Source organism: Vidua macroura, chromosome 1 (genome assembly GCF_024509145.1).
Source record: "Vidua macroura isolate BioBank_ID:100142 chromosome 1, ASM2450914v1, whole genome shotgun sequence".
In the NCBI taxonomy this organism is placed as follows: domain Eukaryota; kingdom Metazoa; phylum Chordata; class Aves; order Passeriformes; family Viduidae; genus Vidua; species Vidua macroura.
Genome location: NC_071571.1, coordinates 69,154,132 through 69,169,500, shown reverse-complemented (window position 1 = coordinate 69,169,500; position 15,369 = coordinate 69,154,132). Strand labels below are relative to the sequence as shown.

At 38.3% G+C, this 15,369-nt stretch overlaps 1 protein-coding gene across 15 annotated transcripts in view; it reads left to right on the top strand.

Moving 5' to 3' along the window:
- The window catches only part of FARS2 (phenylalanyl-tRNA synthetase 2, mitochondrial), a 231,103-nt gene that overhangs the window by 61,941 nt on the left and 153,793 nt on the right, over nucleotides 1-15,369 (top strand). For all 15 annotated transcript variants that reach the window (XM_053970013.1, XM_053969920.1, XM_053969910.1 and 12 more), the window contains 2 exons: nucleotides 3,440-3,599; nucleotides 10,970-11,101. In XM_053970013.1, coding sequence (XP_053825988.1) covers nucleotides 3,524-3,599; nucleotides 10,970-11,101 — 208 coding nt within the window. In that variant the 5' untranslated portion in view covers nucleotides 3,440-3,523. The remainder of the gene's footprint in view (nucleotides 1-3,439; nucleotides 3,600-10,969; nucleotides 11,102-15,369) is intronic.

Below are 15,369 nucleotides of genomic sequence, written 5' to 3'. Positions count from 1 at the left end.
GAAATGTTGGGGTCTTTGTTTAAATCACAAATGTGACTTCTTCTACCAGGATGAGAAATGCTGGAATGTGCTTTTGAAGGACCATAGCTCTATTTGTACTTGTCCAGTTAAAACTCTGTCTTCTTGCCATTACATGTTATCAAATTTTAGTTTATTTTTAATTTTATTATGAGCTAAACTGTGAGTAAACTTCATGTCACATGGTTAGGTCACTTCAATTCCATTCTGCCTTCTCCTTTGTAATGTAGCATCAGTCAGATATCCTGATAAATCTTGGTAAGTGTTAGTTATTTTGACTTCTTCATAGTGATCCAATATTCAATGTTTTGCACACCTTCACTCAAAGAAAAATCTTCTTGTCCTTACACTAGACAGACATGTAGGTACTCTATTTATGGCTACAGGAAATTTTTCCTGCTTGTAGTAGTGACTGATTGTATTCAATACAAAAGATAGTGCATACTGTTTTAGTCTGCGCTGAAGGAATGAATGTACGTGAAAATGTCGTCTTGGATGTGTCACTGTTTTATGCAAGATGTTAGGTATTCTTTTTCTCCATTTGTTCAGATATGTGCTTGAGAAAAATTGACATCAAAAAGGAGTGACTGTAGGTGATTCTTCATTTTATTCAAGCTTTGACTTTCCTGGCTTTACGTATACAGAAATGTTGAACTGTTTCTAATGCAAGACATGTACTTAGCACAGTTCAATCATTGTAGTGAAATTGGTGTATCGGTTTAAAGCTGCTCGTATTGACATAGCGATGTCAGTGAATGGGAAGTCAGGAATAAATATTAATACAACGTTAAGGTGTCTCTACTTTTTTCTTGGTATAATCCCATCTGCAGCTGATGGAGTCTCTATGGAGAATACCATACGGTATATACGAGAATACCTCTCGGTGCCTGACTGTAAGGGGGAGCTGTTGTCTTGCCTGTTTCAGGGACTTCCCTATGGCTGTGCTTTCAGAGCCTGTCTGAACTGGACTATAGTCATATCTGTGCCCAAAGTGACCCAGCCCTGTTCATGTGCTAGCTCATCTCTTGGAGCTACTAGTGTGCTGATATTTGATTACTAACACCATTTTCACATCCCTCAGTTTCTTCCCTCTCCTGAGTTACTGCCCATCTGGAGCCATCTCCCAGCCTGGCTCAGTACACTGCTGCATGGACCCTTGCCCTGGCTTGGAGAAGGAGCCTATGACTTGGAGGCACTTGGAGATGGTGCCTATGACTGGTTTGGCAGGATTAGGGCTCAGACAGGTGACAGGGCTGCATTATGACTCAATGTATTTAATGGTTTTTGCATGTATTTTGTTTCCACATCTGATATAAACCACTGAAATAGAATTTTGCTTTAGACTGTAATTGTGTTATCAACATTTCAGAAATAATACAACAGTAAGGAAAAGTATTTCTATGTACTTGTTGATACGTATGCTGTGTTTTGAAGGCCAGTGTCCAGACTGTCTGTTCTTTGCAGTGGTCTGAGGAGCCAGTCTTAAGTGAAAGGGAGGAGTGAAGGGGAAGAGGAGGAAGAGAGATTCATGTCCTAAAATACTGCTGATAGGTAAAATAACAAATGTACCTTATAGTTTGAAAATACAGTGTATTCTGGTCAAAAGAGGGAACACCTCTGTTGCCTGAAGGGTGTTTCTGGTTTAGCGAGTGAGTCAGTCAATAGCAAAAATAGCTACCTGTGTAGGGTTGTTCAGAGCAGAAACCTAATTTAGCCACTCTGTGTTCCTCTGTGAGGGAGCCTGTGTCTCTCCACTGGCCACCCAGTGAGCCTAAGACAATTATCCTCCCTAGGCTTATGCTGGCCTCTCTGAATTCCCTTGGCTTTCAAAACCCATGCTGGGTGACCGATCTGCCTTGCTGACAGCAAGTTAGTTGTAGGGTGGGTATTATCTTCTTGTTCCAGTCAAGGTAAGATTAATGTCAGTAAGAAGAATGGGGTTAATCTTTCAGATGAGCACTTGAATAAAGAATCTGTTATTTAAAAGTGTGATACTTTGTTTGTCAAGCTGCTGCCTTTTGGTTAGTAAAGCCATTTTTGTTAGACTGGTGGAGAATAATTTTATTTGGTATTTATACATTCTCTTTAATTTAGTATTTTCTGCAGCACAATAAGGAGATTAAGAGAAGAAATGTTTTCTAAATCTGCCAGTAATCTTCTTGTGGTTAGCAATAAAAAGTTAAATGCTACTGGAGTTTTTTCTTTTTTTTTTTTTTTTATTTCTTCAATCCACTATGGCGCTAGTTTGCCTCCTGTCTAAACTCAGACTCTTCATTCATTGTGTCTGAAGGAAATGTGCTAGAAACTAGTCCTAATTAATTGTATCTAGCATTGGTGGAATACCAGAGACTCACTTGAATTTTTGTTTAGAGCATTTAGTGCTCTGAAGGCATCAAACTGCAGTTAAAACTACTTCTGTGGGCATCCATGAGTTGTTAACACACTATCTGTGGCAACTCCTGAGTAAGAACTATTTATGTTGGGAGGCTTAATGGAAAGAAAATCTCAGTGCATGTTTTTTCCCTCTGTGTGTGCTGGATTGACTAGGGGAAGATAGAGGAGGAGGAGTAGGAAAGAACCCTCAAGACTTCACCAGATATGGGAGTTTTGTACAGCTGTAAGGATTTCCAACAAAAATACTCTTTAGATTGTAAAATGGCCTGCTTGTCTCCCTAAGACACAGAGTCTCCAACAATGTTGTTTAATGAATGTGTTTTATAGGTCTCTCTGAAAGGATATATATATATTTGCTAGTATGTACCTGGCCAGAAACATATGGGGATATGCAGAAAACAGAAATCTTCAACTTGCAGCAGATGTGGTGGGGAGCAGTGTCTGAATGAAGAGCAAGTCTGCCACATCTGTTTTTGTTTGTTTGTTGGTTTGGATTTTTTTTGGGTTTTGGGTGGTTTTTTTTGTTTGGGGTTGGTTTGGGTTTTTTTTTTTTTGGTTTTGTGTTTCTGTTTTTGGTTCTTTTTGTTGTTTTGGTATTTCTTTTACATCATTCAAGTATTAAGAGTTGAAGTTCTCATAAATGCCATTGTGTTCATTGTGTTTTGTAGTTTTTGGGGTGTAATTTACATACACTGTACAGAGTACTTTGTTCTGCATGATAACTTTCAAAGTAACTGAATCAGAAAAGGAGATATGCTTATTTTGTAAATTATTGTCTTCCCATAGCTAATTATATTATTTGATGATAGAAATAAACCAGATTTAATTATTTGAGCATTTTTGTTCTTACAGAGATTCATCTCTGCATTTAGTGAACAGAATTTGTATAAAGTCAGTCTTTGTTTGTTTTTCACAGTGCATACTTAGCAGGTAAGATTGCCACTTAAATCAATGAAACTTTATTTTCTATTTTTTCATTCTGGAGGTCACTGATGAAAAACACTGTGTTTTTGTGGTTTCGTTCTAGTTGTTCTCCAGCATTAAAGATGGTGAAGGTTTACAGCTGTTTGAGCAAGGCCATCGCACTGCACACAAGCAGGAGTGTCACACCATGGAGGCCGTGAGGCTGGTGGAGTTCAACCTGAAGCAAGTGCTCACGAAGCTCATGACTCACATCTTTGGTGACGGTAGGTTCTTGCACCTTTTCCTCCAGATTGCTCACGGCTATAGTCATTGGGGCTTTGGAGAAACATTTTGCTGCATAACACAGACAGGAAGAGGTTGTGCTGGCAGCTGGTAATATAGAAACAGCCAGATGGGTTTTTCCAAGAGGCCACATATTCCTCTCTGGGTTTTCCTAAATACTGGTGCACACAACACTGTGTTGACTCAGCAGGTTTTTGTGAAAATGCTTAGGTGTGCAGCGTGTCAGAGTAACATAGTGGGCACGAATGCAGGTGGGGATGTGTGGAGACCCAGCTGCAAGCAGTGGTCTGGCAGAAGCTGTGTGCTAAAGGCTGTCAGTGTGGGTCCTGCGAGGAGAGGCAACTCCAGCTCCAGCACAAAGCTCTGCAGGACCCCCTCTGCTTCATCCTCCTGGGCCTCCTGTGTCCCTGGAGGGATGGAGCATGGGTGCAACATTGTATCTGGGTTGCTTGAGTGCAGCTGGGCAGTGTTCAGATCCCGCACCTGCAGCATGGGGATGGGCAGGAGCAGGGAAGGGGTGCGTGTGTCCATGTGCTGCATCCCTCGTGCAGATAAATTAAACCTTATAGCTGAGGGCAGACCATGTTTGCTAAGTTCACATCAAGCTGAACAGTAATTGTTTTCTGGTACTTACAGTGGAATGAGGAACAGTAATGGATGTGTATATGAATGGAGTATTCTCTCCTCAGGAGTACCTGCTTTCAGTTTCAGGAACTGAATTTATAAATGGACTGAGTCAAAATTGCTACATTAATGCTATTTCTTCTCTTCTGAGCTGATTAATTTTTCTGTTGAGGAAATACTGGATGGTATTAGAATGCATGAGGTATCTTGCCTACTTTCTAAGGTCTTTTAAGATGTTTACTGCACTTAGAGCAGTAGTTCCAAGAGTGGATTGATAATGATACCGGGTTCTATATATGCCTGCTTGAATATTTTTCTGAATTTCTCAAGTTGACTTACAGCATGCAAAACTTTTACCAGTTATTGTTCTATTCCACCTGAACAAAAATTTTAAAGTTCCTCAGCTCAGAGCTTCTTTTAGGTTATTTTACTTAACAGTGACCTTTTGAAACATACAAAATTGGGATGAAAGCGAGTAACAGTAAGAATGATACATTTAGATCAACCTCATATGCTGAGGATGTTTAAAGTGAGCAATTTCTTGGAGTTAGTAGTAGTATCTCAGACTGCAGTGACATCCTTCTCTAAGTGTTGACAGATAATGCACTTTAGGCCTCAGCATGCTGGCTATTACTAGTTCTTATACAGTCCACCCAGTAGCTAAAAAGACCTTAAAATATATTAATAAATTATTTTAAATGTACAACTAAAAGTAGATGCCACCTTCTTACTGTTGGGGTTTTCTATTTCTATACCCCCATTTTTCCTGGAATACAAACACAAGATATAGTTATTGAATTAAATTTATTATGATTTTACATACACACATACATAAATTTAAATTTATCTTATGCATGTGTATTTCCCCCCCTGCCCCATTCATGGAAAAACAGGAATTCAAACTATTCAAAGCTCATGTTAGGCACAAGGTATATGAGATTGGTGCACTGCAACTGTCTTGGGGCACATATAAATAAATTTGTCTTTTGGTAGCTGTCATCTTTTAACTAGCATTTTACTCTTTACATGGTACTCTTGATTACTTTTTGTATCTCGACTCCTTTAAATTTTAACTTAATATCTAAAATGTGTTTATATGTGTTGCTCTTGAAAAATTTCTGTTTTTCCTATATGTAGATATTTCATAAGGCACCATGTTCTGTTAAAATCAAAAATTTCATTCCTTTATCCTTAACATCAGTTGTATTCCTTACAACTTATGCTGTCAGCAATATTGTAGTGAAGTTGCACATCTTTTCTAGCAGGATAGCATGACCACAGCTGCAGTGAGTGACTGAAATGTTGCATTGTCATGCAGTCAACTGTTTTTTATAGGCAGATTGTTTGGATTGTAGATTAAGTCTGCTGTATATGTTAGTTTTGCATAAACTAGCTTGTACCTGAACTCCTGGACTTGGAAGCTGTGCTTCTGCAGTGCTTATCTGAGAATTTACTAGCTCAGGTTGATGATAGATTGAGGATCTCTGCAGAAAGGTTATACCACTGTCTTGCCTGTTGTTGTTATTTTTGGTGGTTTTTTTTTCCACTGTTTTAGGTTAGTTTTCATAACATTTAATGAGACGGTTGGGCTCTAGTGGTTCCTACCACACTATTTGAACAACACAGTGTTGACAAAACAAAGTTGTTTAGAAATCACTGTGTAGTCCTGAGGAAGGTTGAAGACTTCATAGAATCTGCACTTACCCTTATTACAAAAGTTTGTCTTTTTATGTCTTTCTGGCTTTGCCAATAGGCAAAGGAATGACAGATATCAGAGGAGGGAGAAAGTTCTAGAGTATCCAGTCAGTTGTCTTAAAAACTTGACAATGTAAAGTATGGCATTTTCTGATGGTATGACATGCCTGATTTTTGCATTCTACAAGTAACTGTCTTTCAGTTTCTTCAATTTTTCTGTCAGGAAGCTATTTCAAATACTACACCTAGACATCACCTTTCTTAGTTTTCCTCTGTTACTTCCATAAGATGCACACTTAAAGTCCACTAATTTAAGTTACACATCCATCTCCCCATACAGTTCTGCCAGTGTAGGTAGTCTGTTAGTTCTAATTTCAGTTACCTAGTAACAAGGCTGTCCAAGATTTCCTCTTTTTCAACTATGATTCTTTCTCTAACCCCTCTGTAGTTTGCAAAAAGCTTTCTGCACCCTGAGAGATTCAGAAGTAATCCTACTATAGCAAATAGAAAATAATAACTGTATGCTGGTTCTGTGATTTGTTGCTTTACATGTTGCTCAATATTCACTGCTATCCCATGTTTATCTACCCAGTTTCTAGACACTGGTAATGGAAGGCGGGAGAGTGAGTAATGCTTTGACTGATGGCTTTGCCACTGCTGGTTCTCACTGAACTGCCACTGGATATCTTTTAAATCAAACATGTTCTGCTCATTCTCCTTCTTAATTCTGTTGTACTGATACCTCCTTTGAGTGCATGGAGATCTAGAAGTGTAATGAGTTAAAAAAATTATAAAGGACATAATGGCCTGGCTAATAACTTCTGAAAAATGTGAGCTAATGCAGGTTTATATGGACAGCCAGCTCCTGTCTGCTGCAAGTATGATGAATTATCTGAAACAATGAGGTGCAGAGTACTTACAAATCGACACACACCTCCAGAGGCCACAGTTCAATACCTTCTGTGCTTCCCAGCACCCTCCTTGCACCCCTCTCCTTTTTTCTTCCATAACCTTGTCTCTAAAAATAATCCTCACAGCAACAAAGAGAATTTCTGGTCAGTGAAGACCATCTGGGTCTCAGGCTTTGTTGCTTCTGTGCTCTAGTGTAGTAAAAGGCTGCTTTAATATGTTTGCTTTGTTCTTTTTTTCTTTCTTTTTCAGTGCCTTTGGTCAAGCCTTTTTCATTATGAGACTCAATTTAGGCTAGCACTTGTTTAGCTTAATATATAATAGCACCGTTACTTTTGAGTGCAGGCTACAACCAATTCCTTACCTGGATTCAGTGTTCAGAAATAACAGTAATTATTCACTATTTCCATACTGATCTGACATATGTGTTACTGTATTGGATTTGCATGGCAAGGTTTTGGTAGCAGGGAGACTGCCAGGGGTGCCTTCTGTGAGGAGCTGCCAGATGTTTGCTCCATGTCTGACAGAGCCAGTGCCAGCCAGCTCCAAGATGGACCCACTGCTGGCCAAAGCTGAGCCCATCAGTGATGGTAGTAGCATCTCTGGGATAACACACTTGAAAAGGGAGAAGAAAAAATCCTGCACAGTTTGCAGCCAGGGAGAAGAATGAGAACATGTGTGAGAAACAGCCCTTCAGATACTTTTGCTGAGTCACAAGGTCAGTGGAGAAGGAGGGAGAGGAGGTGCTCCAGGTGCCTGAGCTGAGATTGCCTTGCAGCCCTGGATGCAGACCATGGTGAAGCAGCTGTGCCCCTCCAGCCCATGGAGGTCCATGGAAATAAAGAGGTCCACCTGCAGCCCATGGAGGACCCCCATGCTGGAGCAGGTATATTCCCAAAGAAGGCTGTGTCCCTGTTGGAAACCTGCGCTGGAGCAGGCTTCTGGCAGGACCTGTGGCCCTGTGGAGAGATCCGTGCTGGAGCAGGAGATTCCTGAAGGACTGCATGCTGTGGAAGGGACTCATGCTGGTGCAATTAATGAAGGATTGTCTTTGGTGGGCATGATTCCACCCTGGAGCAGGGGAAGAGTGGCCAGGAAAATGAGGGATGTGCTGACCACAGTCCCCATTCCCCATCGCTGCTGCTGGTGAGGAGGAGGTAGAGATTTTGGGAGTGGAGTTGAGCCTGGAAGGGAGGGAAAGGGGGAAGTTGTTTTCAAGATTTAGTTTTTATTTCCCATTATTCTACTCTGATTTGATTGGTAATAAATTAAACGACTTTCCCCAAGTCAAGTCTGTTTTGCTTATGACTGTAATTACTGAGTGATCTCTTCCTGCCCTTATCTGGACCCATGAGCCTTTCATTAAATTTTCTACCCCCGGTCCAGTTGAGGAGGGGAGTGGTAGAGCAGCTTTGGTGGGAGCCTGGTGTTCAGCCAGCATCAGTCCAGCACAATTATGAATGGACCTCTACCCACTTGAAGGACTCCCATGAACACTGTGAGGCTCTGAATCGAACAGGTGTGTTTGTGTCTGATAACACAAATAATTTCTTTGAACCGGAAGAGTTACGGAGTTTGTCTAGTGGTCAGGCCTTGATTAGATTCAGCATTGTGCTCTGGTAAGTGCCTGTTTCAGGACATATATGTGTCTCTTGGCCTCCTAAAACTTCTAGAGAAGATCAATTTTGCCAGTATTTCATAGGCTATATGTGAAGAAATAAATTAGGCTGAATCAGGAAAATTATATAGTACTACAGGAAGTCTACTCATCATAATCCTTTAAAGTCCTTAGTGGTTTAATTTGCTGAGTGTAAGCAATGCCCTTTACTCCTTGGAAATATATTGAGCACCAAGACAATATTTTGTATCTAAATAATAAATGTACCCATTTCTTCTGTGACACTCTATAGGAATGCAGTTAATTTTGCCAAAGGCTGAGCACCCTCTGCTTTTCAGTAAAGTCTTCTAGAGCCAAAAGTCTGAAAGAACACTTGAATATAAACTACACAAATACAAAAGAGGTATTCCCAAATGGCCTGGACACTGTATGAATAAAATTATTGTGGTATGTGAGATTAACTATTAATTTAGAGAACAGAATGAAGGTGACAGTTGTTTCTTCATTGTGAATTTGTTTTGGTTTATTCAGAATGTTGGTTGTTTCCTTATTTGCATTTAAACCAGAAGCCTCATAAGTATAAAATGCATTAAAATTAAAAAATAAAAAGAGCTTTAAATTATTTTTTTACCTTTAAAAAATTTATTTTAATTAAGAACAAACAGCTGAGAAATCCTTTTTTACACAGAGCTTCATTTTTTAAGTAATCAGAAGATTAATAAAAAACCATTATCTGAATGTTGTTACTGAACGCAAACTAGTTGAATATTCAATGTACTTGCTACAGTTGCAAATTTTGCAAGCTAAATGAGAATATTTTATATGTGCACAGCCCAAGGATTAAAAATGCCAAGATCAGGAAATTAAAAAAATGTTTTCGGCACACTATATTATTGTATACACATAACTCTTTTCATCTATGTATTTTTTATTGTCATGCAGGCAAAAAGGAGCAATAAAGTGATTGCTTGAAGTCACACTACAATTGTGAATGAAACTATTGTAAATATTTCTAGTTTTCTGAGTTCTGTATATACAATTATCAAAAAGCTTTTCCATTACTCATATACTTTCCTGAGACTGGTTTTTAAGAAAACAGAAAATCTAGAAGTGCCAGTCTGTTTGTTTTGAAACCTGCCTTGCCATTTGAAATTTCATAGCATCTAGAAAAGTTCCGTGTGACTGTTAGGAGATATTTTATGTTTTGGCCATGGATGTACAGCTTTGTCATAATTTATTGTTTCAGTTTCTGTAGCCACATTTCACGTTTCAGAAGTAATCAATGAAGATCTAATTCTTGAGGCTACTTTAAATATTTTTATTTGAAAAACTTTTAGTATGAATCATACAATTTCATATTTTACATTCCTCTTATGAAACAACCCCAAAATCCTGAAGATCAAACCACGAATGTTAACAGTTGCTGTCACTCATGCTACCTTTGCCTTTCAAAAACAAGGTTCAGCTCCTTATTTTTGAAGCTGGACCTGCCTGGTTCTTAATGATCCTAACTCTGATTAGCATTTAGTTTAACTGAAAAGATGTATTTGGGGTTTAAGGCATTAGCTTAGTTTACAGTATTTGCATTTCAGTTCTCTATCAAGTTTTTATGGTTCATGTTTCTAAGACTTCTTTCCTGACACCTAATGGTTAGAAAAAAAAAAAAAATAGTGAAACAAAGCATCTGTAAATCATTAGAAGAAATAAAACTCCTCAAATATAACGAGTGTTTTGACAAGCACTTTTGGCAGCACTGAAGACCTTGGGAAGGAAGATCTTGTCCTCTTTTGGCTGCACTGCTCTGAGATGCCAGGACTTTCCTTGCTCTGCTCAGTGGTATCTGCAGAGGTGCTGAGCTGGGGAGGATGGTGGGGAATTATCAAGTGGGGCTTTTCCCTTACAGTTATCTACCAGGTCCAGAATGCTCTGTGTGTTTGTTGCATATCTTAATAATGTACAACTCTGTGAAAATATATTTCTATTTGTGTATATTAATATCTATTTTTAACTTCCATTTTTAAACATATGCAGAGAGAATAGCTCTGTATTTTAATTAAGTTTTGATGAAAAAAAATTACTTGCCTAGATGATCCATAAAATATTAAGTAAAAATTAAAGACTTAGCTAGCTTTTCCTGTAAGAAGCAGTTAGTCATTTCCTAGTGCAAAGAATAACAAAACTACTGACTTTCCCATTATCCTGGCTCATTTTTGTTCGCTGCCAGGTGGTTGCTAGTTTTTGACAAATGATTGATTTGGTTTCAAAGGGTGCTTGAATTGCACAAAGCATTTTTCATATTAGAAAAGACATGGTCGTTTTTTTCCACAGGTTTTAAGATTTATTGCCTTGCACAAGTGTTGTAAATTAGTTTGTTTGCTATTTATTTTCTCTGGATTGCTGTAATTCATGTCATTAGTTGAAGGGCAAATTTTACAGATGGTTGGAGGGATGGCCTTTTAAGCATACACCCTTTCATATTTATTTATTTTTTAAACACTGCTACAGGACTGCAAGTCAGATGGGTAGATTGCTACTTCCCATTTACTCACCCTTCCTTTGAGATGGAGATCAACTTCCAAGGAGAATGGATGGAGGTCCTGGGCTGTGGGGTCATGGAGCAGCAGCTTGTTAACTCAGGTACTGAAACTCCTTTACTTCATTGACATCTCTGTTAGCAAGCACTTCCAGCACAATCAGCTTCACAGCCTGGAATTCCCCTTCTGCCCTGGTGAGCACAGACACCTCTGCCTGGCAGCCACCACAAATACTCCTCAGGTGGAATGCAGCCCTTGCATGCTGTGATTTGAGGGTAGCAACTGAGCAAGTGACCTGAAGCCTGCAAACAGAAGGCTTGCCTTTTATTGTGTGCACTAAGGAGACAGAGGGATGTCAGCTTTAGAAGAGAACCTGCAAGTTAGGGTGTGCTGCGTTTTTCTTCTTTCCCAAGAAGTATCAATAGCAAATAACATCCCTAAATATTTGGAATATCAAAATGCTCCTCTGTATCCAAAGCATAGAAAGAGGAATGTGATATCTTTCATATTGCTGTTTGGTCGCTGGGTAAATAGTGGGTAACTTTTTTCTTTTATTGCTTTTATCCTCAGGTTGGTTATTTATGAGGTTGTAAATTGCATTCAAAGCAATATCATTTATTTTAATTGAAATTATTATAGAGCAATGTCACCTGACCATTTTGCTTTCTAAAACTGACACATAAGTATTAAGGAAGGAGAGATGAAATTGGTGGATTTTTTTCTAATTATTTTTTATCTGGAGAATTTTGCATGTTTGCTCTTTCATTTACTGAGGGTAGGCAATTCTTAGGAAGCACAGGACAGTGTACATGTACTCAGTGTTGTTCAGTGTCTTCCAATGCTATTTATTAGGTATGTGAGCCTTTTGGAATATGATTTGTGTAATTTCAGCAAGTGGGCTTTCCAATAACCAACGTAACATTCAGTTGACTTTTTCCCATTGGTTTGCTAGGCTGTTGTGTTTTCATGTACTCTAAATTCTTCCTATTGAAGACCTATGATAACTATGAATTACTTAATTTTGGCACCATTTGCTTGGCACAGCTTGTTTTCTTCAAAGTTTGCTTGCATTTTAATGTGATCGTTTTCCTTTTAGAAAGATATCCTCTTCCGGAGTTTCCCCACAATGAATTAATGATTTATGCTAATGTTCTCTCAGGTTATTATCTTCATAATGTGGTAAATACAATACAGCTTCTAATCAGTCTCAAAAGTGAAAGACTGCTGTGTAATATTGTTTCCATTAGATGTAACACACCAATGTCCAGGTTTTTGCTTCAAAAGCTTTTATGTTGCTCAACTCTTATGATTAGGATCCTCTAATGGGTGTGAAAAGAGCTAAACTGTGTCCCTAAATAATTACTGTATATATTTGTGTGTGTGTGAATGGATATACATGAAACACCAGAGGTTTCTGTAGTGCTTGTTTTTTTTTTTCTCATGTTCTCATGCGTGGGCTTCCATAGCACTTTCTCACCCTTGAAATTTCACATTTTTTAAATGTTAAACCAGATCAGGATTTTCCAAGGGAGAACAGCCAGTCTCATTTTCAGTCATTCACTGTGTAATGGATCGAGTCTTCTGGACCATTCAGATTTTCCATGTTAGCAGCAAGCAAGGTTTCTGTTGTCTTGGTGTGTAGATGAGTAAGTATAATTTAGTAAAGGCTGCAAGTATAATCTTCATTAAAGCAAATTTAGCTATTGACTATTTCTTAAGAGTTGTCTGCATTCAGGAAAGTCTCCTACAACAACAAAAGAAGAAGAGTATGGTGTTATTTACTATTTTCTAATAGTTATAGTATTTCTAACAGTGACACTATTTTAAAAGAAAAACAGAAATCCGATTACAGTGTTTTTATGAATCATTAAAAAAAATGTGCACTACTGCAAAGATGCACTGAATTGTAAGGGATGATGTTACATGTTCCCCTAAGGCTGATGGTGTTTAACTTCCTGGTTTCGTGTGCTTTCTTTTTCATCTTTATTCTTGAATACATAACTTTAATAGGAGTGCTGTGTATGAATTTCAATATAAAGAAAAGAGGTTTTGTTCTGGTTAATCCTGGGAAAATACAGAAACTTTGCAGTATATTAGAAAGTACTCCCAGTTTTAGGTCCATGATGAGTATACAAGGAAATTTTGTGGTTCACTGGAGCTAATTTCAATTAACAGCACCCAGGGTATATATTTCTGTACTTCCAGAGTTTATCTAAGATTTGCGAAGCTGGTGTTCATTGGTAGGTGCCCAAGTTCCAAGTTTTTATGGAGTTCTACAATTCAAACATTTGAGTACAGGACATTGCCTGCTCAGAGGCTTTGATCACTTAGTGTTGCTTAGTAACTGTGAAATTGGAAGCAGTTAGGGTGTGATCCTTTGCTGATGGAAATCAATGGCAATGTTCTCAGTGCTCAGTGTTGCAGAATATGTTAGCTGAGGATGGACGCAAAGAAATTGAACTGAAGTTTACATAAAACCGGTGAAACTATAAGCCAAATAATTTAAAAATAAAACCAAACCCAAACATTCTCCCCCCCACCCCAAAACAAACCCAAACCCACAAACAACAAAAAGAAGAGAATTCCATAATTTTTTTTGGTAAGACTTCTCATGATGTTTATAACTCCTGAGGTATACTATAAAATAATGTTAAGGTGGCACACCAGATCCAACCTCAAGTCCAAGGCATTTGCTGTATCATGATGACTTCCCAAGCCAGTGCCTACAGGTGAGTAGAACAGGCATGGTTATACTGATCCTTCCCTGATGAGCTCCTGCAGCTGCATCTTTCCTGAGCTGAAAATGGTATGTTCACTTTCAATAGTCATTGTGGAATTTTCTTCCATTCGTTTGTTGAAATGTTTGTGTCCCAGTAAACCTCTACTCTCTGCAATGTCTTAAATTGCCTAACTTACATGAGGAATCGCTTCTTAGTAGTTCTGACCAACAACTTAGAGATACAGTTAGAGCTCTTTGTCATGTGAGAAGAATTAGTGAGTCTCTCTCTCTTTTTCCTTTTTTAAGCCACTCAGTATTTGTTTAGATTTCAGTTGTAGGTCTTGTCATTGACTTCTTTCCAAGCCAAAGAGTGCTGGTCAGACAGTCCTTCCCTACGTGGGAGCCTATCCATATGTTCAGTCATGATCACTCCTGCCTGCATCTTCTCCAGGCTTCTTTTTTTCCTTTTCTTGTAATTCTTAATATTCATTTTGCTGTGTTGAGCTTTAATGAGCCTTGAGTTGAAAAAAAAAAGGGGAGGTTTTGGGATGATGACTACTGCAGATGATGGCTTTTGATTGCTAGTGGATGGTTGAAGCATCCTGGCACACAGCCAGACAGTCAGCTCTGGGGGCAGCTCAGGTCGAGGTCTCATTTCCTAAAATTACGAATCATGAGGGCTGCTGTATTTAGGGTAGCAGTAAGAGGAATTGGTAGAACTTTCCTGCTGTATGCAGATTTTTCTACCTTTCACATCAGAAATTAACAGTGATATTTACAGTCTTATGAAACTGATTTTATTAATTTGTGGGCTTTTTTAAATTTTATTTTTTATTGTCTGCTTAAAAGGAGTAGGAAATGGTGTAGGGATTTGGAAGAAGAAATGTCAGCTGAATTTATAGCAAAGGTACTTGTCCTAGATTCTTGTTAATTTTGTGAGTATTTCTAATAGAGGAAAAATTGCTAGCCCTGTCTAAACATCTTTGTTAATGCTGTTGAACATGAGCAAAGGAGTTTCTCACGAGTTCTTCAAATCATTGTTTTTATTTTAAAAGGTGGAGTGTTGTTGTCTATGAAACCTGTTTCTTGAAGTGTAAGTCTTTGCCATTTGGAATCCCTTTTACGGATCAGTTGCAGGACTTATTCCCAAAATTCAAATAGTACTAGTCCCAGGGCTGCCACCTTCAGCCAAATACAAGTCTTAACATGTAGAACTTGTTTGGCTTCAATGCTGCAGTAAATAAATCTTTCTCTTTCTTTACTCATTTATTGAAGTTCATCAAAATTGCAATTTGAGTGGAAGTAACAACTTTAAAGTTCTTAACTAGTCTGCTCCTTTTTTGTTGTTTATGTCAATGTTACCTTGCAGGCACAGGACTTTTTTAAAAAAATTTTGGATACGTTCTTAAATGAAATTCTTAAATGAAATATTAGTTATGACTGAGTTAGGTTCATATATCAAGCAGCAGGACATATTTTGGACAAGGGGAAATCTAATCTCTTTCATCTATCTTTTTTTTTTTTTCCTGCTTGGCTCTTGCCTGGTAAATTACATTAAAATGTTTGAGCAGATGGTGCATGTGGCTTCAGTCATGTGCTGGCCCATGTTCTGTCTCTGCTAACAGCTCTCTGTGGGGACCTTGAAATAGTTA